Source organism: Pseudophryne corroboree, chromosome 6 (assembly GCF_028390025.1).
Source record: "Pseudophryne corroboree isolate aPseCor3 chromosome 6, aPseCor3.hap2, whole genome shotgun sequence".
NCBI lineage: Eukaryota > Metazoa > Chordata > Amphibia > Anura > Myobatrachidae > Pseudophryne > Pseudophryne corroboree.
In genome coordinates this window covers 746,936,122-746,950,816 of record NC_086449.1, presented here as the reverse complement: position 1 = coordinate 746,950,816, position 14,695 = coordinate 746,936,122, and the positions used below count along the sequence as shown (strand labels likewise).

The following is a 14,695-nucleotide window of genomic DNA, read 5'->3' as shown; positions in this document are numbered from 1 at the left end:
AGGGACATGACAGAACACAGGGCACGGGAGAGATTGGTATTAGGGACAAAACAGTGGTGACAGACAGATGTGTCTTACCGGAGTCACTGCTGCTGGCTGCTGCTGTTCCACTCCAACCTGTTGGGATCTGCTGCTGGTGGAGACCTGGCATGGCTGACTGTCTCAGGCTGGAGTCCTGCTTCCTCTGCCCGTCAGCATCCCTCCCCCCCCTCCTCAGTCACACACCGCAGACCTCGCGCAGCTGCCGGGCACTGTGGTAAGGGGAGACTGGAAATGACTGGTTAGCCCCCAGGAGATGCTGCGGCTGGAGGGAGGAGGGGGTCATAGCATGCACGTGGCGCGGACCTCGCGGCTGCCGGGCACTGTGGTAAAGGGAGACTGGGGGTGACTGGTTAGCTCCCAGGAGACGCTGCGGCTGGAGGGAGGAGTGGGTCAGAGCCTGCAAGCAGCTCGGATTTCTGCAGCGCTACCCGCCAGCTAAAGTGTGTGAATGAGCTGGGCGCACCTCACTGTGGGTGGCAGCGCTGCAGCTAGCGGTGGGGTTGCCGGGGCTGGAGATAACAGAGGCAGTACGGAACCAGCACAGCGGCAAGTGCCCCACAAAACTGCAGCTAAGAAGCGTGGAGTGTGCCAGAAAGTGACGCTCCTCCGCGCCAGAGAGACCCTGCTGAGTATGCCGATGTGGGGGGTCAAGCACACAGTGAGCCGGTGCCCGTCTGTCTGTATGACATACCCCTCACACACACCCATACCTCCCAAATGTCCCGATTTTCGCGGGACAGTACCATTTTTTGGGGTCCGTCCCGCTGTCCCACCCGCGGGTCGCAGTGTCCCGCGGTGGGGGGGGGGGCAGTTGGAAAGCTCCTGTACTCGCTGTTCTGCTTAGCAGAGCAGCGGTGAATAGTGGAGACAGAGGGAGAGGGGGCATCAGGGGGTACGGATTAAGGGGGGGTTCCAGCAGCAGAGCCGGATTAAGGGGGGGGGGGCAGGGGGTACGTACCGTTGGCCCCACAGTTTTAGGGGGGCCCCCGGCTGGAGTAGCTCTGTCCCAGCTCAGAAGTTCCCCCCCCCCCCCCCCGTCCTGCCAGCAACAACGGCAGCATTGTGCTACAGTCAGCACACGCTGCTGCGTGTTGGCAGGTCTGTGGTGTTACAGGGAGGCAGCAGTCTCCCTGCTTTCTTCTACCTGTGCGGGTGTGTAGGGGGGAGCGACCACCTCCTCTGGATTTAGCCCTAGCTGAGGGGCCAAAATTCCATAAAAAAATAAAAATAAAAATTCGGAATTTGCATAAGGGGGCGTGGCCGCGCGTCCGCGATTAGGCCACGCCCCCAACCCCACAGCAGGCACAGCAATGAGATAGGGCTCCCCTGTCTCAAGTGCCCTGGGCCCCCTGGACTCATACTCAGCCCCTGGGGGCATGCCAGCAGCTCACAGAGTGCTGGGCATGCCCCCTCACTGACGAAAACGGGGACCCTCCCGTGAAGCCACGCCCCCCTTTTTGCAGAGTGTGTGTCCCTCCTTCTGCCTGAAGAAAGCTCCTGCAGAAAGCTGGGAGGTATGCACCCCTGCCTGTGCCATGCCCATACTATCTGCTTCTGCTCCTAGTCTCCTATAGATTTGGCCAGATCTGTGACTCATTTGACTAACTCCGCCCACTGTTTTGACTCCGCCCAGCGTTAGCAAATGAAGCACAAGTCACAGATCTGGGCTATTATATAGGAGATATTGTGCACTTAATGTATAGAAACAAGGGTCATCACATTTAGTGCATTAAAAGTGACATTACATGGTAAAATTCAAAAGTATATTGTGAATCTGCGTACCACAAGGGAAATACAAACAATCTCATCAAAATTTCTTAATTGATGTTGCTTCCAAAGTGTTCCTTAATCTTTGTCTTTATTATTATTATTCTTTATTTACTTTGCGCCATAAGGGATCTGCAGCACCCAATTACAGAGTTCATAAACAAGTAAGCAAAACAAGAACACAGTGACTTACAGTTCAAGACAATATAGGACAAGTACAGAGTATATAAACATAGCCGCATCAGCGGACTACACTGAAATAAGTATCAGGGTGGCAGAAAACCTGAGGGATTTGGTGGCGTCGAAGGGAGTATGGAATAGAAGATAGTTTAAGAGAAGGAAAAGCACATGAGGGAAGAGACAACGCTCGCGAGAGCTTACTTTCTAAAGGAGAGGGCAGACAGACAGGGGTGACACAGATGGGGTAGACAGTGAGCTTAGGATGAGAGTTTGGTGAAGAAGTGGGTCTTCAGCGCCCGTTTGAAGTTTTATGGAGAGTTTGAAGGGTAGAGGTAGAGAATTCCAGAGAAAGGGAGCAGCATGTGGTGGTAGGAGTTGAAGGAGGTAATAAGTATGCAGAAGCGTAGTGAACAGGACAGGCAGGAGTGTAAAGGGAAATAAGGTCAAAGCTAAAAATGGGAGAGAAGTGGGTGAGGGCTTTGTAATTATAATTATTTGAAAATAAAATAAAAGCAGTCAGTAGTCAATAGTGTAGTATATTCCCTGAGGAAGTCCCAGAAGGATGAAACGTGTGGGTGTCTGGAGACACTATTCTTATGAATACCTATGTGGACTGACTTACCGGTGTCAGACACACTCTGGCCAGAAGTTTTTGACCCTATCTGTTTCTGCCTATGGAATTTATATAAGCTTTCTGTTTTACCCATGTACAGGAATTTAATATTGTGTGTTTAAATAAATTATTATATAAAGTATGACACTGCAGTATGTTTTTTTCATAATTGAGGTACTGTATATCTGTATATGGTAATCATTTGCCATCTGAAGTGTCATCTGTTTCATTAAGGGCCTCTTATAATTACTACTAAGGTCATTGGAATATATTTTGTCACTTAGTAATAATATCTAATTGGAACACACTATTGTGCATTTTACTTTATATATTCACTAAATATTTTTGTATATTACCATAAATTGTCATGCTTAATGCACTGTGGGTGTCATTCAGACCCAAACGCAGCTGCACGTCTGTACGCAGCGGCTGCATTTGGGTGGTCTGCACTGGCCGCAGTGCACGTGCACGACCCTAAACGTTGCGGCAAAGAATGCTTCTGCAAGGTGATTGACAGCGGCGGCCATCGGGGGAACGTTGACGCAGCGTTTTGCGGGCAGGCCGAATGGGGGCGTGCCGTGAGCGTTTTTGGGGCGGCTGCCTGATGTCACAAGCAGCCACTCCGATTAAAAAAAAAAGGTGGTAGACCGCCTGGGCTGCCAAGGGTCAACCTTAATTCGATGTGTCCGCAATATAATTATGGCTGCATGGGGAGGTGGTGCTACACCTGCTAGGCGGCCTTGCCCTGTGCTGGGTGGCCCGCGGCATGTGAGGAGATGGGTATGCGGTCAGCATACCGATAGTGGGGATCCCGGCTGTCACAATACCGCCGCCGGGATCCCGACAGGGCCGGTATACCGGCGAGGTAGGTGATTCCCCCTCTGTGGGTGTCCACGACATCCATAGAGGGAGAACAGAACCTGTGGCGCTAGGGGCTTCGTTGTGCTCCCCCACCTGCTGCCATTTCACCGCTCGGGATGCCATCCCAGGCGGCGGGATCTCATACCAATCCCAGGAGATGGACGCAGATTTGGCGTCTATCTCTGAATAAAGTTCTGTGTGTGGCGCCCCTTGTTTCTGTTGTTTTGCATTAAACAGGTGTAATATATGAAGAGTTTTCCCTTTATTCTGTTTTTATATCATTTGTATCACTTTCTGGTCTAATTTATTGCTCACATACTAAGCGGCCCTTGATATAAAAAAATGCTTTTTATTTCTAGAATTCTTATTTACCTACCATGCCTGAGGATATGCTCGTCCAAGCTAGGACTTTAGTGGGGCAAGTGCGTTGGTATCGTAAGTAGAATTCTTTTGACTATCAGGACTTCCATACTTACTACATGATTCTATGTATCTTAGCTGTTTGGAATATAGATGTAACAGAGACTTTTCAATATCCCTACTGATTTGATCTTTTGTTCATTTGTGTTTTTTCTTACAGGTTGTCCCAGTGGTCACTATTGTGCTGTTGGAGAAGTAAGTACAGAATATAGGCATATTTATCTATTTATTTCCATTATACAAATAATTTGATCTTTTATAAGACTGGATGTACAGGGGTATATTTACTAAGGTGGGAGTTTTTAGAACTGGTGATGTTGCCCATAGCAACCAATCAGATTATTTTTATTATTTTCTAGAAGCAGATAAATAAATGTTAATTGGAACCTGATTGGTTGCCAAGGGTGACATCACCAGTTCTTAAAAAAACAAAAAACTCCCACCTTAGTAAATATACTCCACCATGTTTACTTTTCATTTTAAATGTAGTAAAGGTCAGAGACTGTATTGGCTATTATGTGCCCTTGTATACAGTCCCAGGTCTCTGTGCTGATGGCCAATATCAGTTTACCTACAACAGAGTCTGTTATCCCTCATAACTACAGGTATGTTCTTAAATGCTGAATAGACTACATCACTATGTGATAAGTGATGTATAAAATCCTTTAATTATTGACAAAAAATATGAATTTGATAAGAGATAAAAATCATATATAATATGAAGGCACTTGCTGATTAACAAAATATGTTGTGAGATCTGAACATGATTTATCCCTGCTGCATTTTTTTGGCAGTGCGGTCAGCCAATGGAAATGAGTCGCTGCATAGACTGCGGTGCCGCCATTGGAGGTCAGAACCATGCTCCAACATCAGGATTTCAGATGATGCAGTAGGTTTCGTTTCATTTTTTAATCTTGAATATCTGTAGTGTCGGTAATTTTATTGACCAGAAAGAACCAATAGGACATAATTGAATACATGACCAATGTGTATAATTCTGCAAAATCACTAATGCTGATAGCTACTCATTCATAATCTTTTTTTTTTTATTAATAAGAGAGGAAAATGTTGACAGAACACAGACCGGACATGTGCTGGGAGACCCACAGCGTCTGGCTTCAACAGTAGCTCCAGACAGAGAGATACCTGTCCCCATATTTATTTTATTAAGGATGGTAACACATCTGTCAATGCTTCTGGGATCAGAAGAGGATACACAGGTAGGAAATTTAGGAATCTCTTTCAGTGATGCCGAGACATACTGCGAGCTGATGATACGACTCTCCTTGGCATAGTTTTTTAAATGCAATCTTAAGGTCCGTACACATTAGACGATGTCGCTCTGTGAGCGACATCGTCTAATGTTTCCCCTCCCGGGCCGGCCGGTCGGCGGCCGACTGTACACACTGAGCGATATGACCGCTCATATCGCTCAGTGACATCACGCCTCCGCCAGCCCTGCATGCAGGTCGTGGACGACAGTCCAAATCCTGCATGCATGCACTGGCGACAGCGACGATCGTTGACGACCCGCGGGGCCGCACATCGGTCGTCGCTGACTGCATACACACTTGCCGATAAAATGAGCGACGTCGCTCAGAGAGGGGGAAAATGAGCGACGTCGCTCATTTTATCGCCATGTGTGTATGGGCCTTTATACATAAACACACCCCCAATTGTTGACACGCTCTGTGTCAACAATTGGCGGTGTGTTTATGTATAAGATTGCATTTAAAAAACTATGCCAAGGAGAGTAGTAGTTCCTTCCTCTATTACTGGCCTGTGCAGCAGGGGCGGATCCAGAAGAAAATGATAGGGGGGGCACCATGGAAGGGGCAAGTACATTTGCGTGCGGCTTCGGTGCATGTGAGGTGGCGCTTCTTATACAATGCCCATAGTTGTAGCGCTCATTATGCAATGTCCACTGTACTGGTAGTGCCCCTTATATAGACCCCCAAGTAGTGGTGCCCCTTTTGCAATGCCCGTATTGCCCCCAGTAGTAATGTTGCCTGTAGTTATGCCCCCAGTCATTATGCCCCCAGTGGTAATTCCCCTGCAGTCATGACCCCAGTAGTTTACCCCTGCCCCCTTTAGTTTAGCCTCCCAGTGGTAATGCCCCCAGTAGTTTAGCCACCAGTAGTAATGCCCCCCTGTAGTTTGCCCCATTGTAGTTTAGTCCCTGTAGTTATGCCCCCTTGTAGCTTAGCCTTCAGTAGTAATGCCCCCAGTAGTTTGGCCCCTGTAGTTAAGCCCCCAGTAGTTTGGCCCCCCTGTAGTTTAGCCCCCAAGTAGTAATGCCCCTGTAGTAAAGCCGCCAGTAGTAATGCCCCTGTAGTTAAGCCGCCAGTAGTAATGCCCCTGTAGTTAAGCCGCCAGTAGTAATGCCCCTGTAGTTAAGCCGCCAGTAGTAATGCCCCTGTAGTTATGCCGCCAGTAGTTAGCACCTTTGTAGTTGGCCCCCAGTAGTAGTCCCCCAGTAGTTTGCCCCCAGTAGATGCCACCCAGTAATAATGTCCCCCAGCAGTTTGCCCCCAGTAGATACCCCCCAGTAATAATGTCCTCCAGTAGTTTGCCCCCAGTAGTAATGCCCCTTATAAGTTTGCCCCCAATAGATGACCTCCCAGTAGTAATGCCCTCAGTAGATGCCCCCCAGTAATAATGCCCCCAGTAGATGCCCCCCAGTAAAAATGTCCCCCAGTAGCTGCCCCCAATAGATGACCCCCCAGTAGTAATGCCCCCCAGTAGATGCCCCCCAGTAATAATGCCCCCAGTAGATGCCCCCAGTAAAAATGTCCCCCAGTAGCTGCCCCCAATAGATGACCCCCCAGTAGTAATGCCCCCAGTAGATGCCCCCCAGTAATAATGCCCCAGTAGCTGCCCCCAATAGATGACCCCCCAGTAATAATGCCCCCTACGAGTTTGCCCCAATAGATGACCCTCCTGTAGTAATGCCCCCAGTAAAAATGTCCCCCAATAGATGACCCCTCAGTAGTGATGCCCTCAGTAGATGCCCCCCAGTTATAATGCCCCCAGTAGTTTGCCTCCCCAGTAGTAATGCCCCTTGTTGATGCCCCCCAGTAGTAATGTCCCCCGTAGTTTGCCCCCAGGAGATGCCCCCGCTGCATTAAGGAAGAAAAAAACATACTTACCGAGCCCCGTTCCCGCGCCGCTGCAGTCCTCCTCCTCCCTGGGCGTCCGCTCCTCAGCACTATGAGAGAGACGTCATGACTGACGTTTCTCCCATAGCGCACGGCGCACAGTGACAGCGCCGGAAGCCGGAGCTCAGTACTGAGCTCCTGCCTCCGGCTACCGCTGTGCAGGGAGACGAGCGCCCGCTGGTAACACAATCTCAGCGGGCGCCCGTCATCTCCCTGTGCGGCGCCGGGGGAGAACGGGGGACGGAGGGGATGGAGGCCAGAAATGACAGGGGGGGCACGGGCCCGAGTGCCCCCCCCCCCTGGATCCGCCACTGGGCCTGTGCCACTCATATATGCCTGGGCCGGTGTAAGTAATATCTGCCCCACCCCCGAAACCATTTTATGCGTAGGTTTTACATTATTAGGTACAGAATTTAAAACGTGTGCAAGTCATTCTGTGGTCAGAACACCTAAAGCTGGATTTTCTTATTCTGAGAAGAATGTAACTTATGGCTTCTTCCCCACTCACCTTACGGGATCCGGACTGAAAGTCGACAGTAACTAGGTCGACAATGTCTAGGTCGACCACTATTGGTCGACAGTAACTAGGTCGACAGGGTGTCTATGTCGACAGGGTCTTTAGGTCGACATGTTCTAGGTCTACAGGTCAAAAGGTCGACATGAGTTTTTCACAATTTTTTTCTTTTTTTGAACCTTTTCATACTTAACGTTCCACGTGGACTACGATTGGAACGGTAATCTGTGCCGAGCGAAGCGGTAGCGGAGCGAAGGCACCATGCCCAAAGCATGGCGAGCGAAGCGAGGGGACGCGGTGCACTAATTGGGGTTCCCGGTCACTCTACGAAGAAAACGACACCAAAATAACATGAAAAACTCATGTCGACCTTTTGACCTGTCGACCTAAAGACCCTGTCGACCTAGACACCCTGTCGACCTAGTTACTGTCGACCAATAGTGGTCGACCTAGTTACTGTCGACTTTCAATACCACACCCCACCTTACTGTACCCCAAAAAAATAAGTCAGACCTAGATAGGCAGCATCACTTACATGGAACGTGACAAGCACTGAGGAATTGGTCAAGTTTAATTGCACTTACTCTTGGGCAATTACTATTTGCATACACAGTAGCAGTCTGATTCGCTCTTGTCTTGGTGACAGAACCTGAGCCGCATTGTGAAGCCGCCAGTGCAAGATGTTAGACGTTTCCTTTTCCAGCACATTGAAAGAGATCTAGAATATCTGAAGAACGCTCTTGGAAAAAGTGCTGACGACACCACAACTGTTGTACATCTTGTATTTCGTCAAATGCTGAATCCACAACAGTCTGGACACTGTAAGTTTTACTTTACATAGCTAATTAGGGATTGCTAATAGGATTTCAGTTTAACATTTGTGCCCAGGAATGTATACATCTTCTAACAAAGCTACTCTGCAGCTATATTTTAAACTTAAGGTTTTTTTTCGATTTGTTTTAGATTAGTTTTAATTAGAAATCTCAAATATTCACTGAATGCTTAGTGAAAAAGAGCTGTTAGGAGCACTAGCGAGTGCCCCGTGTTTCCGTGATTTTTAAAAGTGACCCTTTCAGGAGCCAGCGCTGGAATCCTAACACTGCTGGGCATCCAGTCACACCTGGGGCTGACGGGGCTTTGTGGCAGTGCAACCCTAGTTAGCAGATTCTGCTTAGGGCAAAGATCAGTAATTAAGGGAGCATCAGATGTGACCACACCAAGATGGGCTTTCCCTGACACTGTCACATCTGATGTGATCATGTCAGAAACCCTCACCAGAAACTGCTGGAAGGTGAGCAACACATCATGATAGCAGTGTCCCCTAGATGGCTTCAGAGAAACCTGTTTAATGGTATGTACCTGTACCAAAAATCCTATTTTCACTCTAAATTGTATTTTACTGCTCCTGAAATGGGAAGCATGGAATAACAATTACAGATGAAGTCATCTAGTGGACATTTAAGAAAGTGCAGAAAAAACTTGAAGGTTTCAGAATTGTGACAATAAAATTTTCTCATACCCCCAATATTTATTCCACGCTCATAAAAATCTCCAGTAGGGTCACATGAGTGGACTGTGTTTCATAGGTTTTTACTTTGCACACACGCAGAAACCTTTTGCTCATCTTCTTTTTTCCTTAGGGCCTGTAAACTTTGATGATATTTGGTCAACAAAACAAATGAGAAACCAGTGGGAGAAACATTTTGCATCAATTGTCGTTGCCCCGGTGCTGAAGGTAAAATAAAAGTGCTTATATTACTGATTGTAATTCAGTCTGTGGTTTGGTCTGATTAGGGAACCCAGGCAAAAATGTTTTTAGGTTACTTAGTGTTGCATATAAAATATTTTGCAGATACTAAAAGTTTCCAGACTCAATTAAAAGAGGGGAAAAAATCTGCTGCTTCCATCTTACTGTCCTGGACATCAACTTAAGAGCTAGATGTGTCCAATAGCAGAAGCTTTCCAAGCCTACAGTACAGAGCTCCTGAAGACCATTGATCTACCACATAGTCACACCATTTCATATTCATTTACTTATTTGGAGGCACAGGGATTACATGGGGCTACTAGGTTTAATAAATTTATTTAACTCAGTAAATTAGTTCATCTTTATATTCATAAACATTACAGTATATGCACAATGACACTTCCCATCTGTCCCTTCTTTTTTTACCTAAATCTCCTTGTCCCCATTTCTTTCCAGATCAGTATGACTTAATCACTCACTTGGCACCAGTAAGAGAGTGGCTCCTAAACATGTATAATTTCATTGTTAGTAGTGTGTAGTAAAATGCATTTCTCATTCATCCTATGTGGAACAAGGTTACAATGGGGTATATTGTGTAATGGCAGGGGGTCACTTAAATTCACTGGCTAAAGCTCAAGTTCCATCCCCTCTATACCCACTGTAAACGCCAAATTGCTTTCTAACAAATATTTAAAATGCCCGCTCTAATATATACTGTGGACGCCTGCACATCTTGTTACCATGTGCTATGAATGTGCGCTATACATCGCAAAACACTGCATCCCATAAGAGAAAACAATACACCCACACATTATCTGAGTTCCAAAGCTCATTGATGTATATATTTGTTATTAAAAGGATATGTATTCTATATATCACAATGTACAGTATGTATATGTGTATATATATATATATATATATATATATACATATAGTTACATAGTTACAATTTACACAGTAAGCAGTTATTACAAACTAATTCATATACATACATGGCCAGCGATACAATTACCATATTTTGCTCAAATAAAGTCTCCACTCCATATCACCCTCTCTCTCTCTCAGTAAAATCATGCAGCCACTGGACAGACATCATCTCCACCATCATCTGGGACAAACAGGAAAAGCAGCCAGCTCTTGTGTCTGCAATCAGCTATATACTATGTAGTTTGGGGGAGTGCACAGACTAGTCTAGGGGAGGGAACTTAATCATTCACAATGAGTCACTGGTCAGTTCATAAGCAAGCAAGGTCCAGCCTTGATGGTGTAATTACAGGAGATAGCCACTGGTCAGGCATGCTGTCTTCCAGGAAATCCATTGTTCTAATAAGAGTGACTTTAGCTTTCATACATTTAATCATATCTACTAATGGCAATGTGCTACAACTTAATAACAGGCATCAAATGAATGTACACATTAATCTGGTTACTATGACTCCAAGCACGACATGTCCATCTTGCTCTGCTCCAATAATACACATACATGACGTTACTCCATTATATAATTTGAAACTTTATGATGTCTGGCGCTTGATATGTTCAAATTATGTGCTGTATGAAATATGTGTTGAATCTCTCTCTGTGGCATGTCTGTGTAAATGTGTATGTTACCATATATTGCTGTGCTCGCTGCGCGTGTTTGCAAGTATAGCGACTCATAATGTGTGGAGTCTGTATGTTCTCTCTATGTAATATTTTTGACTTCGACACCGCATTGGCTGCCTGGGAATCTCAGTAGTTTTAAGTGCCTGCCAGAGTTGCATGCTTTTTTTTGGGATGCTATTGGCAGCAACTGGATTATCACTATTCTGCCAATAGCCCACTTCCAATGTGGAGACACCTTGCCTTCTTCGGCCATTAGGCCAGGACCAGCACCAAAACATGCATGGCAGTAAGGTAAGTGGCTCCGGGAGGAACACAGAGCCGAGGTTAAGACCTGGCATCACATAGTTGCGCCACCACTAATGGGAGCAACCAGATGTTAATACGATTGCACTTTAAGACAGCATAGTGGAGTGCTTCTGCTCTTTGACAAGTGATCTGCAACCTTTTATGATGGATGCCACATAATTTTCTTGGAGTATCAAGTTGATCTACCTATTTGTTCTGCTAGTGATGCTTCCACGGGTACTAAGAAAAAGTTAAAGAGGGCATTCTGGTAGCACTGAACTGGCCCAAAAGCTCTTTGTACACATACAGTGTAAGCATGGCAGAGGATACTGCATGGTGCCTCCTCCCAAGGCCTGATTTCTTAAGTCAGATCCCCTTTTATCACAGTACAGCCCATGGTACAAACTCAAATGCTTGTTTTGGCCAATACTTACCACATTGCCTGCTGGGATGTGAAAGAGGGTATCACACCTCTCCTTTTTATTTGAATCATTGACTCCTGTTTCTAAAGGCTGTCAACTATTTGAAGGTTCAGGTCTCGGCCTTGTCAACATTTTTACCTGAAGCGCAGACTTTGTCACAGGGAGAAATGCATATGCATCTTCCATACATCCTGTGGATCTTTTGTTAGCTTGCTTCTGACAGCATTACAATGGATTTGGTGGAGTAACTGGATCTGGTTTTCACTCACTGCTGTAATATTTCTGATTTCTCCAATTCCCCTTTTCCCCTCTCGGACCACCACTTGCTCTCTATCAACTAATCTATCTCTGCTTCCCCATCTCTCCCTCCTAAGGCTACCATCACTAAGCGTAACATTGTGTCTATTGACACCTCATCCCTATCCTCCCTGTTTGACTCCCTTCTCTCTCCTCTTCTCTCTCTCACATGCCCTGAACAAGCCACATCCCTATACAATGCATCTCTTACTTCTGCCCTTGACTCTGTTGCTCCGCCAACCACTATTCACCCTCGCAGATCAACACCTCAACCCTGGCACACCAAATGCACCCGACATCTACAAAAATGCTTACGTACTGCTGAGCGGCAGTGGAGGAAATCACGCTCTAAAGCAGACTTCTCCATTTCAAATTCATGCTCTCATCCTTCAGTGCTGCCCTTTCCCTTGCTAAACAATCATACTTCAAAATCCTCATCTCTACCCAGTCTTCCAACCCCCGGCGCCTCTTTGCCACTGTTAACTCCCTCCTCTGCCCACCACCACCTCCTCTCCCTTCCTCGTTGTCTGCTCTTGACTTTGCCACTTATTTCACATCCAAGATTGACTCCATACGTCAGAACATCACATCCCACCAGATCAGCAACCAGCCACCACCCATCCCTTGCCACCCCTCCCCTTCCCTCTTACCAACTCTGACATCTTTCTCCCATGTATCTGGCGAGGAAGTCATGGCCCTCATCCATTCCTCCACCCCCACAACCTCCCCACTTGACCCTATCCCCTCCCACCTACTCCGCTACCTCTCTCCTTCTGCCTGTTCCCATCTTGTCCACCTTCTCAATCTCTCTCTCTCATCAGGTACTGTCCCCTCTGCCTTCAAGCATGCTCTTGTCTCCCCTATTCTTAAAAAACCTACCCTTGATCCTAACACTCTCTCTAACTATCGACCCATCTCTCTCCTCCCCTTTTCCTCCAAACTTCTTGAGCGTATTGTCTATAATCGCCTCACTGCCTTTCTTTCCTCTCACTCACTGCTTGACCAATTCCAGTCTGGTTTCCGTTCTCTCCACTCCACTGAAACTGCCCTCACAAAAGTCTGCAATGACCTCACAAAAGTCTGCAATGACCTCACAAAAAACTGCCCTCACAAAAGTCTGCAATGCAAAGTCTGCAAAATGCTGCAGCCAAATCTAAGGGCCACTACTCTCTGCTTATTCTTCTTGACCTCTCTGCTGCTTTTGACACTGTGGACCACCATCTCCTTCTGCAAATCCTTCACTCTCTTGGTCTGCGTGATACTGCCCTCTCCTGGCTGTCCTCCTACCTCTCTGATCGTTCCTTCTCTGTCTCCTCTCATGATGCTACCTCCCCCCCACTTCCACTAACTGTTGGTGTCCCCCAAGGCTCTCCTTTTCTCGCTCTATACATCCTCTTTAGGTGAACTCATTAGTTCTTTTAACTTCCAATACCACCTCTATGCTGATGACACTCAAATCTACCTCTACTCCCCTGATCTTTCCACGGCTCTCCTCACTCGTACCTCCAACTGTCTTTCTGCTATCTCTTCCTGGATGCCCCAGCGCTTTCTTAAATTCAACATGTCTAAGACTGAGCTGATCATCTTCCCACCCTCCCGCACAACCTCACCTCCCACAATCTCATTATCCATTGATGGCACGACTATCTCCCCTAGTCCCCAAGTACGCTGTCTTGGCATAATCCTTGACTCCTCCCTCTCCAAACCACACATTCAGCACCTCTCACGAACCTGTCATTTTCATCTCCAAAACATTTCCAGGATCAGACCTTTTCTCACCCAGGATGCCACTAAGATCATTATTCACTCACTGGTTATTTCCAGACTGGACTACTGTAATCTCCTCCTAACTGGCCTCCCTGACAATTACCTCTCTCCACTCCAATCTATCCTCAATGCTGCTGCCCGGCTCATCTTCCTAACCAAACGAACTACGTCCCCCTCCCCTCTCCTACAAGCCCTTCACTGGCTTCCCTTCCCTTTCAGAATTCAATTCAAACTTCTCATACTCACTTACAAAGCACTCCCCCACTCTTCTTCCATCTACATCTCTGACCTTATCTCCCTTTACTCTCCCACTTGTCCTCTTCGCTCTGCTAATGCACGCCGACTCTCCTGTCTTCTGATTACTTCCTCCCACTCCTATCTCCAAGATTTTTCACGTGCTGCTCCCTTTCTCTGGAATTCTTTACCTCTCCACCTCTCTACAAAACTTCAAACGGGCTCTTAAGACCCATTTCTTTACCAAACCCAGCCAAATCTCATCCTAACCCTCTGTTCCATGCACTCTATGTACCCCATCTGTGTCACCACGCTCTCTATGTACCCCATCTGTGTCACCCCTGTCTGTCTACCCCTCCCCTTAGATTGTAAACTCTCACGAGTAGGGTCCTCTTCCCTCATGTGCTTATCCTTTTCTTACTTTAATAATCCTCAACTGCCCAAATCCCGCCGGTTTTTTTTGGCCACCTGGAACTTCTTTATGTCGTTTACTGGTGTAGTTATGCTTAGTTACCCTGTACTTGTCCTATATTGTTTTCGACTGTAAGTCACTGTTTTCCTGTTTTGATTATGTGCATATGTGCTCTGTAATTGGGCGCTGCGGAACCCTTGTGGCGCCATATAAATAAAGAATAATAATAATAATAACCGTTCAGTTCAGTGCCTTTCTGCTGCCATCTCAACAGCTAGGAGGTTTCCAGATATGGGCCTTTGTCATGTAGGTCCTATTCCCCATCTTCTATAAAGACAGGGCTGTTCCTAGAACCAGACTCTTTTCTGTCA

The 14,695-nt window shown here is 46.7% G+C and overlaps 1 protein-coding gene across 7 annotated transcripts in view; it reads left to right on the top strand.

Moving 5' to 3' along the window:
- Nucleotides 1–14,695, top strand: part of RNF213 (ring finger protein 213) — a 680,515-nt gene that overhangs the window by 608,885 nt on the left and 56,935 nt on the right. For 6 of the 7 annotated variants that reach the window (XM_063928518.1, XM_063928521.1, XM_063928520.1 and 3 more), the window contains 6 exons: nucleotides 3,823–3,898; nucleotides 4,044–4,078; nucleotides 4,678–4,772; nucleotides 4,941–5,103; nucleotides 8,202–8,376; nucleotides 9,196–9,290. In XM_063928518.1, the coding sequence (XP_063784588.1) occupies nucleotides 3,823–3,898; nucleotides 4,044–4,078; nucleotides 4,678–4,772; nucleotides 4,941–5,103; nucleotides 8,202–8,376; nucleotides 9,196–9,290 (639 nt within the window). Of the gene's footprint in view, nucleotides 1–3,822; nucleotides 3,899–4,043; nucleotides 4,079–4,677; nucleotides 4,778–4,940; nucleotides 5,104–8,201; nucleotides 8,377–9,195; nucleotides 9,291–14,695 lie in introns of those variants that run through there. The other variant, XM_063928523.1, reaches the window with a different exon arrangement.